At 62.4% G+C, this 22828-nt stretch overlaps 1 protein-coding gene across 5 annotated transcripts; it reads right to left on the bottom strand.

Moving 5' to 3' along the window:
- Positions 1-5032: 5032 nt before the first annotated feature.
- NCLN (nicalin) lies at positions 5033-22418 on the bottom strand. Of its 5 annotated transcripts, none has more exons than XM_067033121.1 (15): positions 22065-22378; positions 16703-16893; positions 16437-16581; positions 14713-14807; positions 13800-13880; positions 12318-12421; positions 11220-11308; positions 10997-11136; positions 10574-10752; positions 9678-9765; positions 9558-9596; positions 9326-9486; positions 8376-8429; positions 8203-8281; positions 5033-5240 (listed from the first exon to the last, which is right to left on the bottom strand). In XM_067033121.1, the coding sequence occupies exons 1-15, from the start codon at positions 22246-22248 to the stop codon at positions 5199-5201; spliced, it is 1671 nt and encodes a 556-aa protein (XP_066889222.1). In that variant the 5' UTR covers positions 22249-22378; the 3' UTR covers positions 5033-5198. The 5 variants fall into 5 exon arrangements, with proteins under 5 accessions (XP_066889222.1, XP_066889221.1, XP_058916018.1 ...); XM_067033120.1 differs by having other exon boundaries at positions 9326-9489; positions 22065-22366; XM_059060035.2 differs by lacking the exon at positions 5033-5240 and adding an exon at positions 6570-8089 and having other exon boundaries at positions 22065-22418.
- Positions 22419-22828: the final 410 nt, after the last annotated feature.

Raw genomic sequence — 22828 nt, 5'->3', positions numbered from 1 at the left:
CGTGCTCTGCAACAAGAGAGGCCACCGCAATGAGAAACCTGTGCACTGCAACAAAGAGTAGGCCCCGCTCGCTGCAACTAGAGAAAGCCCATGCGCAGCAACGAAGACCCAACGCAGAAAAAAATAAATAAATAAAATAATAAAAACAAATAAATAACACAACCCAGATCTTCAAGAAAAAAATTATTGCATTAAAATAATGTTTATCTTGATGATGTTTTTTGGCACCCCCCCTTAAACTTTGCTCCCCAGGCAAACTCACTCTCATAGCAAACATAAGAGGTAAGTATTGTTCTCATACCCACTTTACAGAGGGGGAAACAGGCCCAGAGAGGTCAAGTCACTTGGGCAAAGTCACACAGTGAGAGTACTGGGATTTGAACCCAACCAGCTGGACTCCAGAACCCACACGCTTCCCGTGATCCCACACCGTCTTTCCCACGCTTTACACAGCCAAGCTTCCATTTCCTTATTTGCCAAGTGAGATTAAGAGGGTGAAGCCCCTGGCATGGATTCAGTGAGCTAATAGGTGAGGCTCAGCATAGCGCCTGGGACATCTTTATCATTCAATAAATGGCTATTATCATAACCGTTACCAGAAGCCACCTGCCCACCCCCAGACAGGAGTAGGACATCAGGACTGGGGGAGGAGCAGAGCCCGGGTGAGGGGTCCAGAGTCCTCTTAGAACATTCTGCCCCTTGGCCTTGCCCAGCCCCTGGTTCTCAGCTCAGCCCCAGGCTGGGCTTGTGGAGCCAGGCTGGAGACAGGCTCTGTCTCCATGGAGACAGGATGCTTGAAGCCCTGTGGCCCTCTGATGTGCCGGGAGAGTCGTTTAAAAGAATAAAAATAAAACCCCACCGGCTCTCCTGTGAGTCAAAGAGGCATTTTTCTCAGCCTCTTTCTTCCACTGAGGGGAACAGCCCAGTCTAGCTTGAGTCTGACCTCCGGGAACTTAAATTCAGCATCCCACATCCTGAACAATACTCATCCCTGGAGTTTATTCCCTGACACACCTCAGCCGTATCAGGGAAAAGGTCATGGCAGAGAAAACTGAGGCTGTGTGCCTGAAAGCATTTAAAGCCCTCGAGGCTGACTCTCTTGACTTATTAGCAGCCAGAGGAAACCTTGTCACATTGGCATCATGGCAGGAGGCCCACGGTTTGGGCTGTTACTTAAAAGGCAATGAGGGTGGGAACAAAGCCTGTTGGGGGATCCGGGGCTGGGAGGTTTCTGGCAAGTTGCCTGGCTCTCTGGATCTGTCGTCAAAAACCCGCCCCAGGACCTTTGCACTTGCTTAGTGTTTATCTCCCAGAATAGGGTTTCTCAAAATAACTACCCAAACTTAAATAAATTTATCTTAAAGGAAAACTGTCTACATTTGGGATCAGGTCATTCTCTGTGGGTGGCGGAGCAGCATCCTTGCCCCACCCACTCGGTGCCAGGAGCACCCCCAGTTGTGGCCGCCACAGATATCCCCAGACACGGCCCAGGGTCCCCTGGGGGCAGAACCGCCCCAGGTGAGAACTGCGGATGTGGACAGGTAAGGTGCTTACCTCAGCAGCAGAGGGGCCAGTTTGGGGTCAGGGGGCAGAGTCCCGGCTGGCACCTCTCAGATGTGCACGAGACCACCTGGGCATCCGGCCAGGAATGCAGATCCCGATCCTGCAGGAGGTCTGAGGTGCGGCCTGGGACTCTGCCTCCAGGTAAGGGCAGCAAAGTTATGAAGAGACATCCACCGCGTTCCCGTCTTGACTTTTACTGGCAAGGCTCTCACTTCGTAGGGTGCGGGTGTGAAGAGGGCTGAGCCCACGAAGGGAAATGTCCTTTCTGAGTCCCTGCCTTGCCCCCCTCTGCTTGGGGCTTATTGGTCAGCCAGCGGGGCAGAGTCAGCAAGTGGGGCGAGGGGCCCGGCCTGGAGCTGCCCTGTGCCGGTGGCCCCTTCCCTTCAGTGGTCTCTGCACAGCCAGCCTGAGTGTCTTCCTGGGTGATGGTCAGCCGTACCCCGTCCCCTTAGACCCGGGTGCCCTTTGCCGCTGCCCCTTCCATGCCTCGAAGACCCTCACTGCCCAGGCTGTGTACAGCTCTTCTGGCACACTCCAGGGGGTTGAAGCCCTAGGCCCATCCTACAAGGGCCTAGGGGCTCAGGATGCGTCCCCCAGAAACACTACACCGCCGTCCCCCCCTGCCCCAGATGCCTGCCACCTTTACACATCTAAGGACATAGAGCAGCCAGAGCTCTCCAGGTCTCAGTGCCCCCAACTCCACTGCCTTCCCTCTCTTGGGAAGGAGCTGTCCATCCACTTTCCTGCAGGGACCCCGGATCCTCCCTGGTCCCCACCATTTGGCTTCAGGGATGGGAAATTATTCCTCGTTGGACAAACCCCTCCCTGTTCCCTCTTTCAGCAAACTCCACTCCCTGGACAGGACAGGGTCGGGGAGGGGGAGGTCTGAAGCACAGCTTGGCCAACCCTGAGAAAGCCTGGAGAAGGGGAAGGAAGGAAGGAGGGGCTGGAAACAGGAATAGAGATCCAGCCGTGGCCCCTTCCCCCCACCCTTTCGCCACAGGAGTGGACACCTGCCCCACAGGGCTTCTTGCCCTGGGAATCTGAGCTTGGGAACAAGAGGGGCTGGGTGCATGCCATGTGGAATGCCAGAGTCGTCAGGGGTTTTTTTTTTCCCCCCCAAGTTAGAATGAAAAAGACATGAATAAATTCTCTTTTCTGAATGAGCCAGCCTCAGTGTGATCCAGTAACTTGCCATCAAAACCGCGTGGGTTTCTGTATTGTAGGATTCCGTTTCTGTGAAACGTCCAGGACAGGCAAATCCACAGAGACAGACAATGGGTTCGTGGTTGCCAGGGGCTGGGGGAGGGGGATGGGGGTGACTGCTCACGGGGACGGGGTTGCCTTTTGGGGTGATGGAATGTTCTGGAATTAGATGGAGGTGATGGATGCACGTCTCTGTGAATGTACTAAAATCCACTGAACTCTATACTTTAAAAGGGTAAATTTTATGGCATGTGAATATATCTCAATAAGACTTTTTTTTTTTTTAATTAAAAAAAGCTCTCTGAACGCCAGCTGTGCCCTTTCGCCACGCGACCTCAAGGCAAGATGCTTCGCCTGCCTGGATTTCCCTTTTGTTCTCTGCAAATTAGACATAAAAGCAGGTATGTGATCCTGACCTGTACCTTTGGAAGGAGGGATGGAAGGAGGGTCCCCGTTGGGCACCAGGGTCCTGGTTTTGGGCAGGAATCGTCAGTGGGCGCTGACACTGTGGGGTGACCTGGAGGAGGAGTGGTATTTGCATAGACTGAAGGACCTCCCGGCAAATTGCTTATTAATCACAAAGGGGGAAACAGTGACTCTCCGGTGAGATAGCCGGCAGACACTACATCACACTGCACTCAGGAATGACACTCCCACTTCATTCACGGTTCCTGCAATGGTCCACCTGCCCCCTTTCCCCCCAGCCCGGCTTGATTTCCTCTGGACCTGCTGTAGGTCAAACGGCGATTAAAATCAGCAGTAACTCTCAGAACTGAGACTGAAATGTCGAAAGAAGCCAAGGATGTATACCCCCTGCAAAAGGACCACAGAGCCACTCTGCTCTGGTAGCGGCCAAAGTTTTCCCACGATGAGAAAGGAGAAAAACCAGAGGGCATATTGGGGGCCGCAGATTTTCCTGGAAAGAGCCGTAAAGGTAAGCACTTGGGGGTTGGTGGGTCCCTGGTGAGAAAGTAACCGTGGACCGTACACTGTCTGCTGGGTGTGACCGTGTGCCAATAAAGTTTTACTTACAAAGACAGGGAGCAGGCCGGACGCAGCCATGAGCCACAGTTCTCTGACCTCTGGTTAAACACGCTCCCTCCCAAGAGGCACCTATGAAGGCTTGCGATGGTATGGCCATCAGCAGGGTGCCAGGTGGGTAAGTTGTGTCTTCTGAGGGTGGAATACTACACAGCAGGGAAAAGGGGTGTGGGGTGTAAGTGGGAGATACCAAAGCAAGAGTTAATGCAAGAGAGGGATGGCGTGATGCCACCCATGTAAGGTGTGTAGGCCACACACCAAGCAATGTTGAATATTGTCCCTGGATCCATAAATGTGCAGGTAAACGTTTTTAAAAGAATGACCAAGTTACAGACAGTGGATGGTGCCTCTGTGCAGAAGCGGGAGGGACCGAGGCGGTTTCATGGGACGCTCCTACTGTTTTACAGCCTTAAAACAAAGACCCCTGGGAAGAGATCAGAGCCACTGGATGTGACCCCCTGGGAGTTCCCATGGGGGGTGCAATGCCCTCGCTGGAGGACACCTTTGCCCAAATCGTTTGCTGCTGCCCAGGGTTGATGGGGACCTCGGGTGACGCTCATGGGCACCGAGGGAGCCCAGGGAACGCGGTCATCCTCGTAACTGTCCCCTGGGAGCCAGTGACCTCTCCACATCCCTCCTCTCCTCAGCCCATCCCTCCCTACCGCTCCCCATCACACTGAAGAGCAGAATGCAAACGCCCACCAGCGTCCTGGGGGCCTCCCTGCCCTCCCCTCCTCCCTCTCTCCCCCTCCCTCACTCTGCTGCATACACACAGGCTTCCTCTTCGCTGGTCCTGCAACACAGCAGGCATGGTACTGCCCCAGGGCCTTTGCACGGGCTGTGCCCTCTGCCTGGACCACCGTCCTGTCATCCCGATTTCACTCAAGAGCCCCCTCATGTCCACCGGGCGTTATTTTTACTTATCCGTCTTTCCCAGTGGACCGTGAGCCCCACGGTCTCCCGTTTGGCGGCGGCGGCTGCGGGCCCCCGCATGGTACCTGGCACGTGGCAGGGAGGTGAGGAAATACTGGTTGACTCCACAGTCGAACAAGACTGATCTGTAGTGACAGGACCAGCGGGCGCCTGGGGAGGAGGAGGGCGGAGGGGGGGGTGTGCAAAGGGAGCCGGGGGCGTTCGGGACGATACACACACCACGCCCTCCATGTGGGATAGCTTCATGGGTGCCTGTCCACTATGCCTACAGAGAGAAACACTTAAACCATTTTTATACACGAACCTCAATTCCAGAACGAGGTTTCGGGTACATACGTGTACACACACTCACGTACCCGGGGGTGTGGGGACAGGATAAGGCTCCAGCATGTAGATGGTGGCTGTCTCTGTCCGCCGGGCCGGTGTTGTTGCGATTTTCCTTTTCTTGACTACAGTCAATGGAACAGTTTTGTGGAAAACGAGGAAGAAATATCAACCTGTGTTGAAATGAGGAGATGAGGGGCTGGCTTTGCCCCTCAGACGTGGGGAGTTTTACATGAGTCCGTGCTGGGGCCAGAGCCACCTTCCAGCCTCAGGGCGGTGGGGGGCAGGGTGGGGGAGGGCAGTTGGGGGAGGTGAGGACGGTCTGAGGAGAGGGAGCTGTGACCCTGACCCTGACTAGGGGCGTCACTAAGGCAACTTGAGCAGCCCCCTGCGGTCTGGCCCACACGGTCCCAGGAGCACTAACCCTCTTAGCCCCTCCTCTGGGTTCGGGGAACCCAGCCCACTCCTCCCCTCCTGTGCCCCCACCTGGACAAGCACAGTCCTCGGCGCCTGGCGCCCTCCCCCGCCTGTCCTCCCCGCAGCCGCCAGCAGAGGGCGCCGGTGAGCACCTGAGTCAGGCCCCGCCCCCTGCCCTGCCCACAGCCCCCTAGGGTCCCACCTCCCTGGGATAAACGATCCCACAGCCCCCTCCCTTGGTTCCCCCGATGCCTCGTCCAAACTGCACCCCCCGTACTGCCTCCGTCGCCTATGGCTTCATGTCCCCGCAGCATACGTCTCTGTACTGTGTGTATGCCCCCCCCACCCCCAGAATCCAAGCTCCTGAGGTTAGGGCTTTGTTCAAGGCCGACCCTCGGGAGCTCCCAGGCCCAGAGCAGAGAGCCCGACGCCAGAACCCCTGTGTTGAGCTGCACCGGGCACCACAGCCCAGCTAGGGCCTTCCCGGAGCCCGGTCTGCGGCTGGGAGGTGGGGCGGGGGGCGGCGCCTGACCAGTGGGCGTGGCCTTCACACAGCCGCGGCACCCCTGCATCAGGTTGGTGTCCCTCCAAATTTCACATCCACGCGGAACTTCAGACTTATGGTCTTATGGAGAAATAGGGCCTCTGCAGATGTGATTAGTTGGCATGCAGTCCTGCTAGAGTAGGATGGGCCCTAAACCCAAAGACGCATCCTTATGAGAGAAGACAGAAAAGACGGCCACGCGACACAGAGACCAGAAGCCGGGACAGACCTGGGATCCTCACCCTCACAGCGTCCAGAGCTGGGACACGACAAATCCCTGCTGTTTTGAGACACCGAGTTCGTGGTACAGCCACCGCAGGAAAGGAACATGCCCCACTGTCCCATCAGCTCTGAGCTGGATTTTACCCCCACTTTGCAGTGAGGAGTGGTGGTGGCCTCGGCTGCGGGCAGGAGGGATGCTGACCCTGCTCTTTATACGGGAACCAGGCCCCCCCACCCCCCGGGGAAACGCAAACCACTTTCAGGTGGGCAGGACTGAACCCTGAGGCCCCGGCCCCCGACAGGACAGGACACGTAAGGCTGTCATTCATTATGGCTTTATTTCTGATCGTCCAGCCGTGTCCCACAAGCATCCTGAGCTCCAACTGGTCAGCGATCCTGACCACGCGCCCTGGGGAGGAAGGACGCTCACGCGGCAACCACAGCTCGTCCACGACTCAAACACTCACACGTGGGGAAGGATAGGATGGGCCGGGCCCATACCCACCCCAGAGGTGGCGGGACACTCAGTAAAACAGTCTTTGGGGGAGACGGGCCACCGGGCAGGGAGAGGGTGGGACGAGACAGAGGACCTGCAGCCTCCACGCCTGCCCCTCCCAGGCCTGACGGGACGGTCAGCCGAGCCAGGAGCCCCCAGGAGCCCGTCCCCTCCAGTGAGCGTCGGGCGGCTTTGGGAGCGAGCCAGTCCCCAGCCCCTTCAGGCCCCTCAGAACCGGAAGGCAGGTGGGCCCTCCCTGGTGGCCAGGAGGCCCCTGGAGTCCCCTCTCCTGGCCCATGGCCCCCCAGCACTCAACACTTAACTGGCTGTATTGCTAATGAATCTGAACACCTGGGTCTCCCTGAGGTCAGTCCCAGCCCTGCCTGCTCCACCCCTTCCGAGCGGCTCAGGCCCCACCAGGCACCTGGTTTGTGGGGCTCAGGCCAGGACCCGCCCCCTCAGGGCCCCAGGGAAGAGCTGCTCCCATGGTCACGTCTCCTCCTGGGGTGGGGGTGGGGGGTGCTCACTCCCCCCGAAAGCATCCTCCTCCTTGCATATGAGGAAACCAAGGCCCAGGGCAAGGGGCAGAGGGGCTGCCCACCCCCCGCCCGGGAGGCTCCGCAGGGGGACAGGCTGGGCGCGGAGCCTCAAGAGTCCGGGGCAGGGGCAGGAGGGGCAGAGGCAGCGCGAAGCAGGGTGAGCAGCACAAGGGCCCCTGGGGAGGCTGCCAGGTGTCCGAGGCGCCAGCCGCCCACGGGGGCTCCGGGGAGTCGCGTCCCAGGGCCGGCTGGGTGACGGCACAAGGCTGCGAGGGGGCGGCCAGAACCCAGAGACCCAGAGGCGGCGCCACCCTCTCGACGGGAGGGAAGAGAGTACCCGGGTCGACGGAGAGGGTGGGGACGGCCTCGAGGTCAGACGCAGAGCCAGCACGGGGGCGGCCTGGCCCTGACCCTGTCGGCCTGCGACCACCAGGTCCACGGTCAGCATCACGGGCGGGGGTGAGGCCGAGGCTGAGCTGGGCACGGTTCCTCTGTCCTGGCGTGGCTTACACGCCCCGAGGGCCAGGGGGCCGACTCCAGGGCAGGGGCTTATCCGCACGTCTGTCCCCGAGTCTGCGGCCAGGCCCCAGACCAGACCTCCACCAGCACTCCTCCGAGGGAGCTCAAAGGATAAACGTGAGAAAGAAGCCCCCAAATCCTCAAGAGCAACACAGAAAAGCTGTGTAATTCACGGTTACAGCCGCCGCGGGGCAAGGCCCTGCCCTCCTGCCGGCGCCGAGCGGCCCGTCACTGCGTCTTGGCCTTCAGCAGTCTCTGAACTGTTTTGTACAGGAGGTCGAAGTGCTGGGGGCAGCGGGAGCGCTCCAGTGAGGTCAGGCGACCCCGCCAACAGGAAGGCCCTCGGGCCGCCCAAGGGGTCTCCCGAGAGGCCTCGCCTCCCCCAGTCCCCTGCTCACCTGGACCGCCGTGTAGGCCATCCCGAGGTAGGCACCGATGCAGACGGCCAGAAGCAGGTCGAAAATGGCCGGCTTGACCCTGGGGAGGGGAGGGGGCGGCGGGGTGGGTCAGCGGGCTGCTCCCCAGCTGTCCCGAGGACCCAGTCCCCCGGACGGTGACCCAGGGCGCTCACCTGTAGGCGTTCATCACCTGCTTCAGCTGGTCGTAGAAGACAAACTCAGGGTCCCTGGTGAGAGAGCGCTTTCTCAGCAGGCTCACCCTGACAGCAGGGCCACCGGAGGTCCCACCAGCCTAGGAACGTGGCGGGGGAAGGGGGCACCCCAGGTGTGTGCCTGCACAAGGCTGCCATCGTCCCTCCTGGGGAAGGACCGTCCTTTATTCTCAACTAATGTCTTTCCTGTTGCTTTCTGGGGTGTACCCTCTAAAACAAAGTGTGGTAACTGTGGAAATTATCCAGTCTGGGAAGCCTTTCTATGGAGGGAGAACGACCACAGCCTAGGAATTGGAGGCCCCCAGCTCCACAGCTGTGATTCCACTCTGAGCCTCAGTTTCTTCTTCTATTCAAGAGCTTGCTCTCCCTGGAGCGCCAAGAGTTGGGAGGAAGGTGGAGAGCCAGCGAGGGGCACCAAGCTTTCCGGGGGGTGTCTCCTGCCTGTGGATCCCCCAGACACCCCTCCTCGGTCCTTGCTCAGCCCAACCAGGGAGCAAAGGAGCACTGAACAGCAAGAAGACGAAACTCAGGAGGCCTGCAGTGGGGAAGAGCATCCCGCGGGCAGGAGGGGACCTGGGGTATGAGTCACCCGAGGCCCAGAACACAAAAGGTCCACGAAGGGTAGCTGGGAGTATAGGGCCGCCACATAAAACACATGGCTTCAGTCCTACGGGACTGCAGATACAGAAAAAATGGGCTTCCAGTGTAAGTACGTCCCAGACACTGCGTGGGCTATACTTACACTGAGACAATTTGTGGTTCACCTGCAACTCGTTTAACGGGGCACCTGCACTTCTCACTGATCGTGTTTATTTTTCATCCAGTGTTTCTGTCTGCTCCATCCGGCCCTGGGGGGAGGAAGGCCCTAGAAGAGCCCACCCGCTGGCTAGCGGGGCGGCACCCGGCCTCACCGCTTGTCGGCCTTGACGTGGTGCGGCCTGACCTCCTTCAGGTAGCGGCTGAGGTAGTGCTCCAACGTGCTGAGGAAGGTGCCGTCCTTGCCCACCAGCTGGGCGGCCCGCGGCTGCGTGGTCAGCCAGTCCATCACCGAGTCCAGCTGCTCCTGCTGGATCTGCTGCGGGCAAGCGGCTGTGGTCACGGGACCCGCCCCCACCCCGCCAGTCCCCCCTGCCCGCCCGTTACCATCTGCTCCGTGAAGACTGGCATGTCCGGGGGCGTCCCCTGCGGAGAGAGGAGGGCACGCGGCTGAGTGCAGACCTGCCAGCGGCCGGGCGGGTGGGGGGCTTGCGGGCGGGGGCTCACCTTCTCCGTCAGGTTGTAGATGACACGGGTCAGGGCCTCGGCGATCAGCCTCGTGTTTCGGGTCAGGGTTTTAGAGTCAACCCGGGACCTTCGAGGGCAAGTTTTAAAAACACACGTATCAGGAATTGGCGTCATCCATAATCGCCGAAAACCAAGAGCGAGCATATACCCGGTAACGATAAAGACAAGCAGAGCGACAGCCCTCCCAGCAGACGGGCGCCCCCCACACTGCGGGCTCCTCTCTGGGCCGGGCCCGTCCCCAACGGGGCTGCCCTGCACCCTGGGCACCCGGGCCGAGCCTGCGCCCTGGGGACGCACGTCTGCCTCGGTGACTGGCGGCCCCGGGGCCGATCTCCTCTGGACCTCGAGGGAGGTCAGGACACCCGCCTCCACGGGCTGCTGAGGGTGGAGTTGCTGTAATGCCCTGTAGTGGGGGCAACGGTGTCCCCCAAATTCACGCCCACCCGGAACCTGGGAACGGGACCCGATTTGGAAGTAGGGTCTCCGCAGACGTTATTAGCTAAGATGTGATCGCACTGGAGCAGGGGGCCCTGAAGTCCCACGGCTGGTGTCCCTACAAGGAGGGGAATCTGGACACAGGCACAAGGGAGAGGCCACGTGACCACGGAGGCGGGGACGGTGGCACGGCCACAAGCCCAGGGACACCAAGGGCTGCCAACAACACAGAGCCTCAGAGGCAACACATGCCGACCCGAGTGGGCGTGGGCGTGGGGTGGGGGGCTGCCCCGGGAGGTCCCCCGCCTTTCCTCCCCCCCAAGTCTTCCCTCCACCGAGGCACACCCTTCCCCGGGCTCACGCCCCTCAGTTCTAGCGCCACCTCCTCCAGAACGCCTGCCGGTGCCCCGGCCCACGCCTGCCCCGACGGCGGTGCTCACCGCACGTCCATGATGCTGCTGCGCTGGCCGTCACGGTGGCTCTCCAGATGGGACAGGGTGAAGGCAGGCAGCCGGCGGATGGCGAAGCGCTCGTGCTCCCAGGCCAGGATGTCCTCCGCCAGGTTGATCTTCTTGTGCACCATGGAGAACCGCACCTCGGGGAACTGGTGGGCGGCCACCTGCGAGGGGCACCGTCAGGCTCTGCCCGGCACCCGCGGGCCGCGCCCCAGCCCCGCCTGTCTCTGTGGAGGAGGCCCCTCACGTGCGGCGGGCCCCAAGTCCCTCCCCGAACCTCCTGCTTCTGGAACCCAGGAAGAGGCCCACCTGCCCCCCCCCCCTCCGAAAACCCACCTGAGGCTCACCCGAGGCCCCAGGGTGCGCAAAGCTCCCACGTCCCAGCCTGGCCTCTGGCGGGGCGCCTACCGTCTCGAGCTCCCGCAGGAAGGAGTGCTGTAGCGTCCCCTCCCTGGGCGGCTTGGACACGTGCAGGTGCAGGCTGTCCCCCCGGCCCAGGGTGTCCAGGCAGAGGACGAAGGCCACGTTGTCCTGGAGCAGGCTGGAGTCTGAGTGCAGTGAGAGCTGGTGGGTGGAGGTGGCGGGGAGTACCGGGGGCCCAGACCCCACCCTGGCCGCTGGGGCCGCTCACCTGTGTGGTCCAGGTTGTCTTCTAACCAGCGCTTGGTGCCCTGGTAGTTGAACTTTCCTCCTCCAGACGCAAAGAACAGGAGGTTGTACCTGGCGGGAAGCAGTGGGGCGCCAGTGTTGACACGTGGGAGTCCAGGTCCCCAACGAGGAGCTGGTCCCCCCCGCAAGTACGAAATCCAAGCAGCCTTCAGGGCTGGGCCTCCCTATCCTGGCACTGCTGACATCGGGGCGTCCTGGGTGCTGTGGGGTGATGGAGCAGCACCCCTGGCCCCCGCCCAATGGATGCCAGAAGCCCCCGAGTCATCGTGATCACAGATGTCCCCAGACATGGCCCAGTGTTCCCCGGGGGCTCCAGGTGAGAAGCACAGCTCTGGTTGCCCCTCTGGCGGGAAGCATGGCTTCAGGGGCCTCACTGAACTCTCGAAACCAGGAGAGACTAGGTGGACCAACTGGGAAATGAAAAGTGACGGGCGATTCAGCACCCCGCCCCTCGAGCAGGACTAAAGCCAGGGGTGTCGTGAAGGATCATGTCCCCGCACCACCCCCCCAGCCCCATCCATCCCGCCGTGGCCACGGCGGTCCTTATAGGAGAGGGGTGACACCCGGAGGAAGAGAGGGACACGTGACGCTAGGACCAAAGAATCCATCGCTGCTGGAACGTGGCAGCGGCAGGAAGGACCCTCCCCTGGGGTTTCAGGAGGCGGTGCGGTCCTGCTGACACCCTGATCTCAACCTCCCCTCCCCGCCCGGGACGTGAGCACCCCTGCCACCCAGGGCATCTGCATGCGTGGGGCCGGGCCCAGCAGCTCAGGGAGACTCGCTCGTCACTGGGGCCCTGCCATCTCAGGGCAGCGTGGCGTAGTGACGAGCGCCCACACCGGTGACCAGCTGTGCCCCGGCCGCGACGGGGAGACGCCAGCCTGAGCGACCGGCTGGCAGGTATTTCTGCTTCTTGCCGTTGGAGCGTCCCGGCTCTTCCGGGAGCGAGGGCAGCCCGGCCTCCTGGGGGGGATTCCCGGGGATGCAGCCGGGAGGAGCTGGGCCCCACGACCCGACACAGCGATTCCGGGGTCGGAAGTGCCCTGCCCCCATCACTTACGCAGCGTGGGTGCGCTTGTAGGTATAGAGCCTGGAGAAGAGACGGGTGAGCTCCAGCAGCACGGAGATGCCACTCCCATTGGAGTCCGCGCCGTGCGACAGCCACTGCGGGTGTGCGGAGAGGAGACCGAGGTCACCCCGCGTCCACATGCAGCGTCTCGCCTCCCCCCAACCCCCCTCCGCATCTCGCCCCAGGTCCACGTCTCCAGCACAGCGGGGCTCTCCCGCCCTGCGTGGCCCCAACCCGAGACCGACGGCTCCTGGGCACCGCCCGGCCTCCATGCACGCGGGAAGCCCCGTGCGCAGCCTCCGTCCAGCCTGGGCATCTGCCCTGGGAGCTCCCTCCAGCTGGACCTCCGGCCCTCTGCCTCCCCGCGCTGTGAACACCCCCCTCGCGTCTGGGTCCTGGGCTCTAAGGCAACATTCCCCGCAGGGAACGACTGGTTCTTGGAGAGAAAAACACTGGGTTGTCTGCACGGCTTGGGACCCTCCCACAGTCACAGCGCACCAACAGACACACGGCGTGCGATGACGTGCAAGTTCACGGGGTGGGGGCGACGGGGCGCTCAGTGAGGGAAGCCAGACACAGAAGGACACACAGGGTGCGACCCCACCGAGGGGAAATGTCCAGGACAGGCCGATCCACAGACACGGAGAGTGGGGTTCCTGGCTGTCGGGGGCTGGGGGAGGGGCGGGGTGACTTCATAGGGACGGGGCTTCTTTTGGGGGGATGGAATGCTCTGGAAGCAGAGAGCAGTGACGTGAATTCACTCATTTTGTGAATTCGCTAAAAACCTCTGAATTGCGTGCTTTAAAAGGATGGATTTTATGTTATGGGAATCACATCTCAAAAATTCAAGAAAATTTCACAGGAAAGGGAAAACGAGGACACAGGTGTCTAAAAAGGCTCCGTAGGGGTGGATGATGAAAAGGGTGAGAACACGGCTCTGAGCCCACTGTCCAGGGCCGGCCTCTGGGCCCCGGCGTCCTCAAGGACAGCCTTGGCCTCCCAGGCGGGGCGGCCCGCAAGGCGCGGTCAGGGGCGCACGCCCGGCTGCAGGCCCTCCCAGCACCCCCACTGTCCGGTTCAGCTGGCTGCTGGTTCTCCAGCAGGAACCTCCCACCCCACCGTGCCGGGGGCTCTGAGGGCACGGCCCCGGGTGGCCTGCAGCCTGGAGGGACGCTGGCCAGGCCAGCCCTTGGGGGCGCCGGGAACCGGACTTCGGGGGCCCCCTGTCCCGACAGTGTCTGTGCAGACACGGGGTCCGCACGAGCACCTGCCCTCCTCCTGGGACGGGGGTCTCGGCCGTACCGGGCCGAGGTGCCTGCGTGACCGGCCCCCAGTGAGAGCCCAGGGCTGGGTCTCGTGGGCCTCCCCGGGGACCGCCCCTCCCTCTGCTGTCGCCCCTCGTCTGGGGGAGTGAAGCTTCACGATAACACCCATCCCGCAGGGCGTTCACGGGGCCCCGAGGCGCGGACGTACCGGGGCCACCCCGAAGGCGTCGTAGTGGGCCACGATGACGATGGTGGGCAGGTCCTCTCCGCCCAGCCCGGTCAGCCGCCCCTGCAGAGACACAGGCGTGAAGGGCCAGCCAGCCCGAGGCCGCGGCCGTCCCCCACCCGGCGGCAGTGCTCTCGGCTCTGCCGGCTGCACTGTGGACACGGCGGTGGCCGGAGCTGGCCACCGGGAAACCAGGCCCACCCTTCAAAGGCCAAGCCCCACTGACGGCAGGCACGGCAAGGTCCCGACAGCGCAGGAAGAGCTCGGGGTGGGGGGGGGGGGTCGGGGTCCGGTGCCCTGGCCGAGGTCCTCCTGCGTAAACCGGCCCCCAGTCAAGCCCAGCAGGGAACAGCCGGGAAAGTCATCCTGTCGGGAGCAGGGCCCGCGGGGGGGCCGAGCCGGGGGCAGCATGTGCCGAGGCCCCACGCCCCTTACTCTCCGGACAGAGGGCAGCTCCGCAAGGCCTCAGCCGCGGCCTCCTCGTGGGGGGGGACACACAAAACCACCGGAGGCTTTCTTTGGGGGCGACGGGTGCAGCGTGCGGCGAGACAAGCCCACAGGCGGCCCATGGGGCTGACCCTGGCGGGGAGAATGCCGGGGGCGGGCTTGGAGCTTGCTCTGGCCTGGATGCCTGCACACACCCCGCTCCCGCGGCGAGATTAGGCTGCTCTCCGCCAGCTCAGCTCAGCTCCCGGGATGGTACTGTCAGGAGAAAGGCCGGCCACTCGGGGAGGGGGCTCTCGCTGGGGCAGGGGTGAGGAGGGGAGGAGGCCGGGCAGGGTGTGTGGCTGGAGGCCCATCTCTCCATAGGGCGGGCGGGCGGCCATCTGAGCCGATTTCCCAGTCAGTGGCTCCCTCTAGTGGGGACGGGCAGTGAGGCGCGCCGGGCACTCACCTCCACGCTGGTGATGAGCCAGTCGCTCACGGCCTTGCTCTGGACCCCGCTGGTGACCATCTGGAAGCCGTTGGCGGTGGCGGTGTGGAGCAGCACTGAGGACAGGGGCGGGGAGGTCAGCCCGAGCCCGGGGGTTCCCGGACCAGAGCCGGCACGCTCACCACCCCAGCACCCCAGACTCCAGGGGTTCAGTCTGAGCAAACGCAGAACTGACCTCACAGACTAGAACACAACGTGGTAAACAGACACGGGAGAGAACCTGGGTGTCCAGTACAAGAGCCGGTGAAACAGTCACCCGGACACCACTCAGGCCCTCGCCCTGCAGGACCGTCAGGGACCATTCCTAAACCACAAAGGCGCGTGCACGACCTCCGACCCAGCTTCCCAAGGATCACTTCAGCGGGGACCCCAAAACAGGGGTTTCCCATCAGACGGCTCACAATCCTCCAGCCCAGCCCCGAAAGCCAAGATGGCACAAGAACTCAAAGTTTCATAAATAGGAAGGTCCCACCCTCTCCTGAGCCGAGGTGAGGTGGGGCCCACCTCGCTCCACGCGAGCCAGTGGTCCACTGCGCCTGCCACCTTTCCACCTGGGGGCAGCGGCTGCCCTAAAACGCCGGACAGCTCACCCTGTCTCAAGCCCTTCCGTTCCTCACACATTTAAAAACACAACCGTGGGAATTCCCTGGCGGTCCGGTGGTTAGGACTCCGCGCCTTCACTGCCGAGGGCCCGGGTTCGACCCCTGGTCGGGGAAGTAAGATCCTGCAAGCCGTGCGGTGCGGCCAAAAAACAACAACAATGACGACACAAACCACAATCGTGATGGCCACGGGAGGTGTCATCACTGGGGGAGCTGGGAGGGTGCCTCTCAGGAACCGTACCACAACTTCTTCCAAACCCTAGCGTTATTCCAAAACAAACAAGCTATGCCTAAGAAAGTGTTGTGATCCTGACCTATGATCTTATATTCTGTTTTTTTCCACGACCAACGTAAAATAAGCACTTTCTCACACCTGATGCCACTTCTTAACAGCTGCGTAACATTCCACCAAGTAGCTGACGACTCCTCCTCCCTTCCACTCTAACTAGAAATTAAGATCTTGCCAAAAACTCACTCTTGTGCTGCCGCAATGCAGAGGCCACTGTCCAGACTTTAATCCAGACCAGGGTTTGGTAAACTTTCTCTGTAAAGTGCTAGAGAGTCGAAATTTTCAGCTCTGTGGGCCAGTCTGTCACAGCCACTGAACTCTCCTACTGTAGTGTGAAAGCCCATAAGCCATGTGTAACACTGGCTGTGTGCCGATAAAACTTTAATTCCACAAACAGGCAGCCGAGGGCCACAGTCTGCCACACCCCAGTCTAGCATCCACGCAGCTTATAATCTGGCCAGGAGGAATGACCCTTCCTTTACAGCTTAAACACATACCCACAAACTGTTTCCCCAAGGAGCTGGGAGAGTCCACTGTGCGGACAAACCTGCCTGCCTTGCCCACTCTCGCTGGCTCTGAGGACCAGCTTCCTTTTCCTACACCAGCGATTGGATCCTTTTGCCTCAATTCTTTGACCACTTTTGCTAGCTCACTCTCCCCCAAGGCCCCCGGACCTGTCAAACGGCAGAGCTCCCGGCTGCCAAGCTCACCGCAGCATCCCCCAACCCGGGAGAGGGGGTCCTGGAAACTGCACAGCGGGGCCCCTCTCCGCACGTCCCCCGCCCCGAGCCCACCTTCGGCGGCAGAGGCGGAGCCCTGGGAGGCGGACGCAGCCTGCGTCTGCTCGTAGATGGACAGCAGGGCGTCGTCCTCCACGGCGAAGTACACCGGCACGATGGTCTCCATGGCCAGCATCTCGGGCTCGATCTCCATGAATTGCTGCGGGAGAGACAAATGTTCAGGCGGCTTCGGGCATCGGGGCCCGGGGCTGCCCCTGGAGGGCGGGCACCGGGGGCTGGACTGGATGGAGCCAGAGCCGGTGGGGCGGGGCGGGCCTCACCCGGATGACGTCCTGCGGCACCGCGGCCATGGCCCGCGGCAGGATGATGACCACGGCACCGGCCGACTGGCGTAGGGCGCGCTGGTAACGCTCGTACGAGAAGTCCAGCAGCCGCATGAGCACGCAGCGCCGGCTCAGCACGTCTGCGTCGATGGTGCGCGCCTCCGTGTTAAGCACCGCGTTCCGCGTGCCTGCAGGGAGGGGTCCCTCAGCTGGTCGCCCACCCACCGGAGCCGCACCCACCCCAACCCCGGGCTCGCGGGGCCTTCCGAGAACTCAACGAAAACTAAGACCCTTCTCCTCGGACCAACCCCCCCCACCCCTACATTCCTAAACCAGGGCTGGACCCAGTGTCCCTGCTCTGGCACCCTCCCCCCGCCGCTGCGCCACGGCCACAGTCATCCCTCAGAAAGTGACGTGCTCCCTGCCCACCCAGCCGCCCCGCGAGGACGTGCGGGCTGCCTGCCAGGCTGGGTGCTGTGGCCCCGCCCCACGTGACCTCACCCCACCCCACAGAGGCAGCCGGCAACGCCCCAAGCCACCTACCCGGAAGGCATCGGAACCCAGCGGGTCCTGCTCCCCAGCCCTCCTCCTCTGCGTTCCCCGTGGCTCCTGGACTGCCTCACGCCCTGCCCAGGGTGTCAGGAGACCCCCAGCACAGAGCCCAGCACCCACTCCAGGGTCTAGTCCCCAGCAGAGGGAGCCCCCAGGCTACGGGACTGCCCCCCACAGCTCCCAATGACCTGAGGAAAACCCAAACCCTGCCCTGGCCGACCTGATCAGTGGCCCCCATCCCGCCCTCCCCAGACCAGGGCCCCCTCCCCTCACAGCTCTAACACGGCCTTGTCCATGTCCCCGGGGCCCTCGCTATCTACTCCCCTAACTAGCCCGAGGGTTCCAGGGGTAGGGACCTCGTTCACCACAGTGCAAACCCAGCATCGCCTGGCGGCTCCCAGCCCAGCGGGCTCAGGACATGGAACGAACCAACGCCCGGTCTCCCCGAAGCCCCTCAGGAAGGAAAACACCAGGGTTTGTCCATCTTCTTCCAGTCAGGGCTACACTGCTCCCCCCAGGCCGTCCTGAGCGCTGTGGGGTGTGGAGCAGCCTCCCTGGCCCCGCCCCCTCGATGCCAGGAGCCCCCTAGTCAGGGTAACCACAGATGATGCCAGATGTGGCCTGGTGTGCCCTGGGGGCAGGACCACCCAGCTTTCTCTCCTCCGGGAGCTCAAGAAAGTGCCAGAGAATCAGGGAGGGAGGGAGAGGCTGCTTCCGGCTTGGACCCCTCCCCACTCACAAGCTTTTCCAGGCAGCTGACCCCTCCCCGCCTGAACAGAAGTAGGCTACAGCCAGCATTGCACAGAGCGCTTTTCTAAGGCCAGCAGGTCCCCTCAGACACAGAGCACTGCTGTCCTGAAAGCTCTACTGGAGAAAGGCGGCGAGAAGCTGCGTGGACATTTCAGGGGAACGAGGAGGGGGCGCCAGCACCCACGGGTGCACAGCATGCAGCGGCGGGCCCTCGGGGCCATCCCTGGACTGATGGGAAAGGGGGCTCAGGCAGGCCCCCAGCTGCCAGGGTCACCAGCACTCAGCGGGATGCTGCCAGAAATCCAGATTCTTAGGTCAGATCACCCAGGTGACAAAGGCACACAGAGAGTCCAAAATGTCTCACAGGTCCCAGGCTGACCCAGGATGCACAAAGCAAACAAACAAACCCTACTGCACAAGGGGCCAGATGTGGCCCTTAGGGCCTCCAGCTGGAGACCCACACAGTGAATGTCAAAATAACAATGCAGAGAAACAGCTCTGCTTCCCCCAGGGAGCCAGAGTGTGCTGCCTGGAGGTCAAGGCTGCCGGGCAAGGCGACACCTGTGTCCTCAGGGATGCACCAGGCCCAGACGGACTCAGGCTCAGTTCAGGGCCAGGAGCGAGGTCCCCACCTCTGCTTCCCAAGAATGTGCCATCGGGAAAGGGTTGCTTCCTACAGCTCATCCTGAGGGCTGGTCCGGGGGAGGGGCCCAGCAGGACACAGAAGGGACAGCGCCCCAGGTGGGAAAGGGCAGGGCTATCTGAGGGGCGGGGCCTGTGACCAAAGACCGAAGCTGGGCCTGAGCCCCAGGCTGGGGGCTGTGTGCCTCTCCCCAGCCCCACCCCCGGGGCCTTTCCTCTGCTTTAGGGCAACGTGGGAGCCGTGGGAGCCCGGGAGGGCCTGGCGGGGGAAGGGCAGCAAAGACCTTCATGGGCCCCTGAAGCTCTGGGAATGCCGGACAGGCCCCTCCCCCGTGTCCCACATGTCCCAGCCGCAGCCTCCCAGGGGCCCGCAGCCTCCCAGGGGCAGCTCGGATGTCACCTGTCACCTGGGCGTGGGGACACAGAGGGCCGCCTGTGGAGCCCACAGAGACCCGCTTTCCAGAGACAGGAAGCAGGGGGTGAGAGCAGACCCAGGTGGACGCCAGCCCCCCAACTGCCCCCAGAGGCTGAGCGCCCAAAGAGCAGAGACCGTCTTTGCTGGCATGAGGCTGAAGCCAGCGCAGCCTCGGTCACCCCTGCATCTGGGCAGGCGCTGGACACCTGGACGGAAGTCGCTGGTTCCCACAACGGGGCCAGATCTGGACAGAGGTCACAAACTTCTCTACCGAGGGCCCAGGGCCAGTCCTCTCTCCTTGCGGGTTGCACTGGTCCTTTGCAGCGCGAAGCCACCGACCAGCACGGGGCAGAGAGCCCGTCCCCGCGCCCGGTGTGGGTGCCCACAGCCCACCTCCCGGGGCTGTTTCTGAGGGGACCAAGTGGGGTGGGCACGAGCAGCCCAGCCCAGAAAGGCCGGAGCCCATTCGGGGGGCCGTGGGGGGGGGGGTCACACCCCAGCTCAAAGAGCACACGCCTCCCCTTCCCCGCACCCTGCCCGCCTGTTTCTCAACAGGAGCGAACAGGAAGTTGGGAAAGGAGGCCCAGAGCAAGGGTTACACCAGGAGGCGGGCAATCAGCAGTGAGCCAGCAGACCAGCCCTCAGAGGTTCCGAGACCAGGGAGGAGCCACCGGGGAGGAGCCGGGCCTTCCCTGACTATCCCGCCAGCATCTCCCCAGGCAGCGGTGGGGACCTCACATCCCTGCCAACAGGGGGCGCTGCCTGGTGTGATCTGGGTGGAGGTGTAGACGTGAGAGCTGAGACGGGTGGGCGCCCTGCCAGGCCCCTCCGCTCACCCCCGAGGCCACTCGGCATCCGGGTTTCTCACCATGAGCAACAAAGACGGGGGCCAGAAAGGAGGGCATGTGGGGTCGGGGGAGGCACCGGGTCAGAAAAAAGAACGGGAAGGAATCCAGGAACAGGGGCGAAGAACTCAGGTAAAGGAGGAGAGGAGGGAAGGATGGCAGGGAGAAAGGAGAGAAGGTTCCCGAAGACCTGCGAGGAGAATGATGTAGTCGGGGAGCGGGTCTGGGGCGGGGAGAGGGGGCCACACCTGCAAGCAGGCCGGCGCTGAGCAGGCAGTGGGGGAATCCGGGGCATCCGGGCTGCTGGATTACAGCTGCCCAAGGGTCCTGGAGTGGAGCTGGGTGTGCTGGGAGAGCTCCCGGCAAGGCTCCGAGTGCAGTGCGAGAGGGGACAGCGGAGTGACTGGGTGCGGGAAGGACTAACGGGTTGACCTGGAGAGTTCTAGGATCCAGGCCTGCTGCTGGACTGCAGGATCCTCTAGACCAGGACGGCAGCCGCTAGTCACACATGGCTATTCAAGCTTATTACGATTAACCACCAAAAGATGCTAAAGATCCCCTTCTTCCATCGCAGGAGCCACATCTCAAAGACCACCTGTGACAGCACTGGCTGAAACCCTCTCCCCGGGGGCATGTGAACAACGCATACGAACTGCCCCCTCGTTAGGGGCTCCTGGCCTTCCTCCCCACCGGTCGACAGCCTGGGGTCTACAGACATCACTGTAACCCCAAGCTCTCCCCCTCAGCCCTGCTGACAATCTGGCCCAGATCATTCTCTGGGAGAGGCCGTCCCAGGCACTGTGGGGTGTGGAGCAGCACCCCTGGCCCTACCCCCTCGGTGCCAGGAGCCCCCCAGTCGTGACAACCCAAAGTCATCACTCAGCGACCCCTGGGTTGACAACCACTGCACTAAACAGAAACAACATAACTCTGGGGTGATGAGGGATCTGAGGGGAATCTCCAGACACTGGGGCTCACCAGGAGCCTGGCAGTGGCAGGGGATCCAGGGGGCTCAGGCTAGGCCTGATGTTCCCACAAGAGAGGTTAGTCCAAGAGAACCAGAGCTCAGAAATTAGGGGACCAGGGGGACTGGGGAGGGCAGGCCTTGACTTGTGAGGGCCTAAAGCACCGGGCTGGAAGAGGAACCAGAGGCCAGAAGGTTCTGGAACACCAGATACAGCAAGGCTGGGGAAAGAGGGGGAAATTCAGAATGACTTGGGCACTGGGGTCAGAACTTTGACAGATGCGGGAGCAGGGCCGGGGAACAGGAGCTGGGCAGGATCCAGCCGTGGGGGCCTGAAATCCTGGAGAGAAGGAGCCAGGGTGGGCGGGCCGGTGGTGTTTCAGGAAGCCGAGGGGTGGGTATGAACCAAAGCGGGGAGCAAGAAATGAGGTCCAAGGGATTTCAGGAGCCCAAAGGCAGAGAACTGAAGGATTAGCTAAGGAATCCTGAGGAACCTGGCTCATGAGCTGGGACCAGGGAGCAGAGCCTGGGGAGAGATGGGCCTTGACACGGGGCCAAGCTGGGGTCAGCGATCAGAACTTCTTGAGCCCTGAAGGGGGTCAGAATGTAGGCACTGGACAAAACAAACCGGGGTGCCAGGAGCTGTGCAAGGGTGGCCAGCTCGGCCTGCCAGAACCGCGTTGAGAAGCTTCACTCCAAGTGAAGAAGACCCAAGATTGGGACTCTGTTCCAGCTGGGAATCAGAGAGACAGGACCCAGGAGAAAAGGAGCAGGGGCAGCTTGGCCTGAAGGTGGCAGGGAGCTCTGCGTTCTGGAGCATGTAGCCCTTGTCGGGGACGGGGCCGGGGTGCTGTAGCAGCCAGCGCGGCGGGTCCCTGGGGCAGAGACAGCTGGGGGCCTAGCGCCGGTCCAGGTATCCAGGCTCGGACTTGCCTGGGATCTGGTGTCTGGCGGCCCAAGTGAGGTCTGCGGGCTGGACTCCTGCTGGACAGGTGGGAGAGGCAGGTCCTGGGACCCGGGGAGCAGAGGCCGAACCGAGGGAGGGGGCATCCTGGCCGGCAGAGGCCGGAGCCCCGGGGACGGGAGAAGCTGAGCGGGAGGTCAGGTGCGGGGAGGCAAAGGTGGGGGAGGTCAGGAGCCCATGGGGAAAGCCCGGCCCCGGGGGAAGGCCAGGGGCCCGGGTCCACGCACCGTAGGGCTGTCCCTGCAGGTCGTACTGCTGCATGCGGTACACGGTGAACTCGTGCGCCGCGTCGGCGGCGGGCAGCGGCGGCGCCACGAGCAGCAGCACGGCGGGCAGGAAGACAATGAAGCCGAGCGGCAGGCACGACGCCTTCAGCATGTTCTCCAGCACCTCTCCTGCTTCCTCCAGCATCCTGGCCGGCGGCAAGGCCGCGCAGGGCGGCGGCGGGGACGGGACGGCGGCGGCAGCAGCTCACGCGAACTCACCTAGGCATGGGTAGGTGCCGGGGTCCTGCGGGCGCCGCGCCGGGCAGCCCGCGCCCGCTCCGGGGTCCTGCGGGCACCGCCGAGGGCCGCCCGCCCACCGCGCTGCCTGCTGCGAGTTGTAGTCCTCCCGGCGCGCGCGGAGCCACCTGGGGGTTGTAGGCCCATTCTGTTACTCCCCGGGAGAGGAGGCTATGGTGGACCGTTTGACTAAGGTTTCACATAAACCCCAAGTCAGAAAATACGGAGACTTAAAAAAAAAAAAAAACTGTAATCGGCAGAACTTACTGAGGCCCTGTCTTTGCTGTGGTAGAAGGTGAAGGGGGGAAGGGGGTTGTGCAGGACGTGACCTTGCGACCCGGAGGAAAGTTGGGAATAAGGAAGAGAGGGGCCGGCCTGATTCGCCAGGTCTCCTGGGAATTGTAGTCTCATTGAACAAGCACAAGGAGTCATGGGAGCTGAAGTCTTCCTGGCAGAAGTTCGGGAAAAATCACTTAAAACTCCCAAGA

The sequence above is a fragment of the Kogia breviceps genome, chromosome 4 (assembly GCF_026419965.1).
Source record: "Kogia breviceps isolate mKogBre1 chromosome 4, mKogBre1 haplotype 1, whole genome shotgun sequence".
NCBI classification, from domain to species: domain Eukaryota; kingdom Metazoa; phylum Chordata; class Mammalia; order Artiodactyla; family Physeteridae; genus Kogia; species Kogia breviceps.
This window is presented reverse-complemented; position numbering and strand designations above follow the sequence as displayed.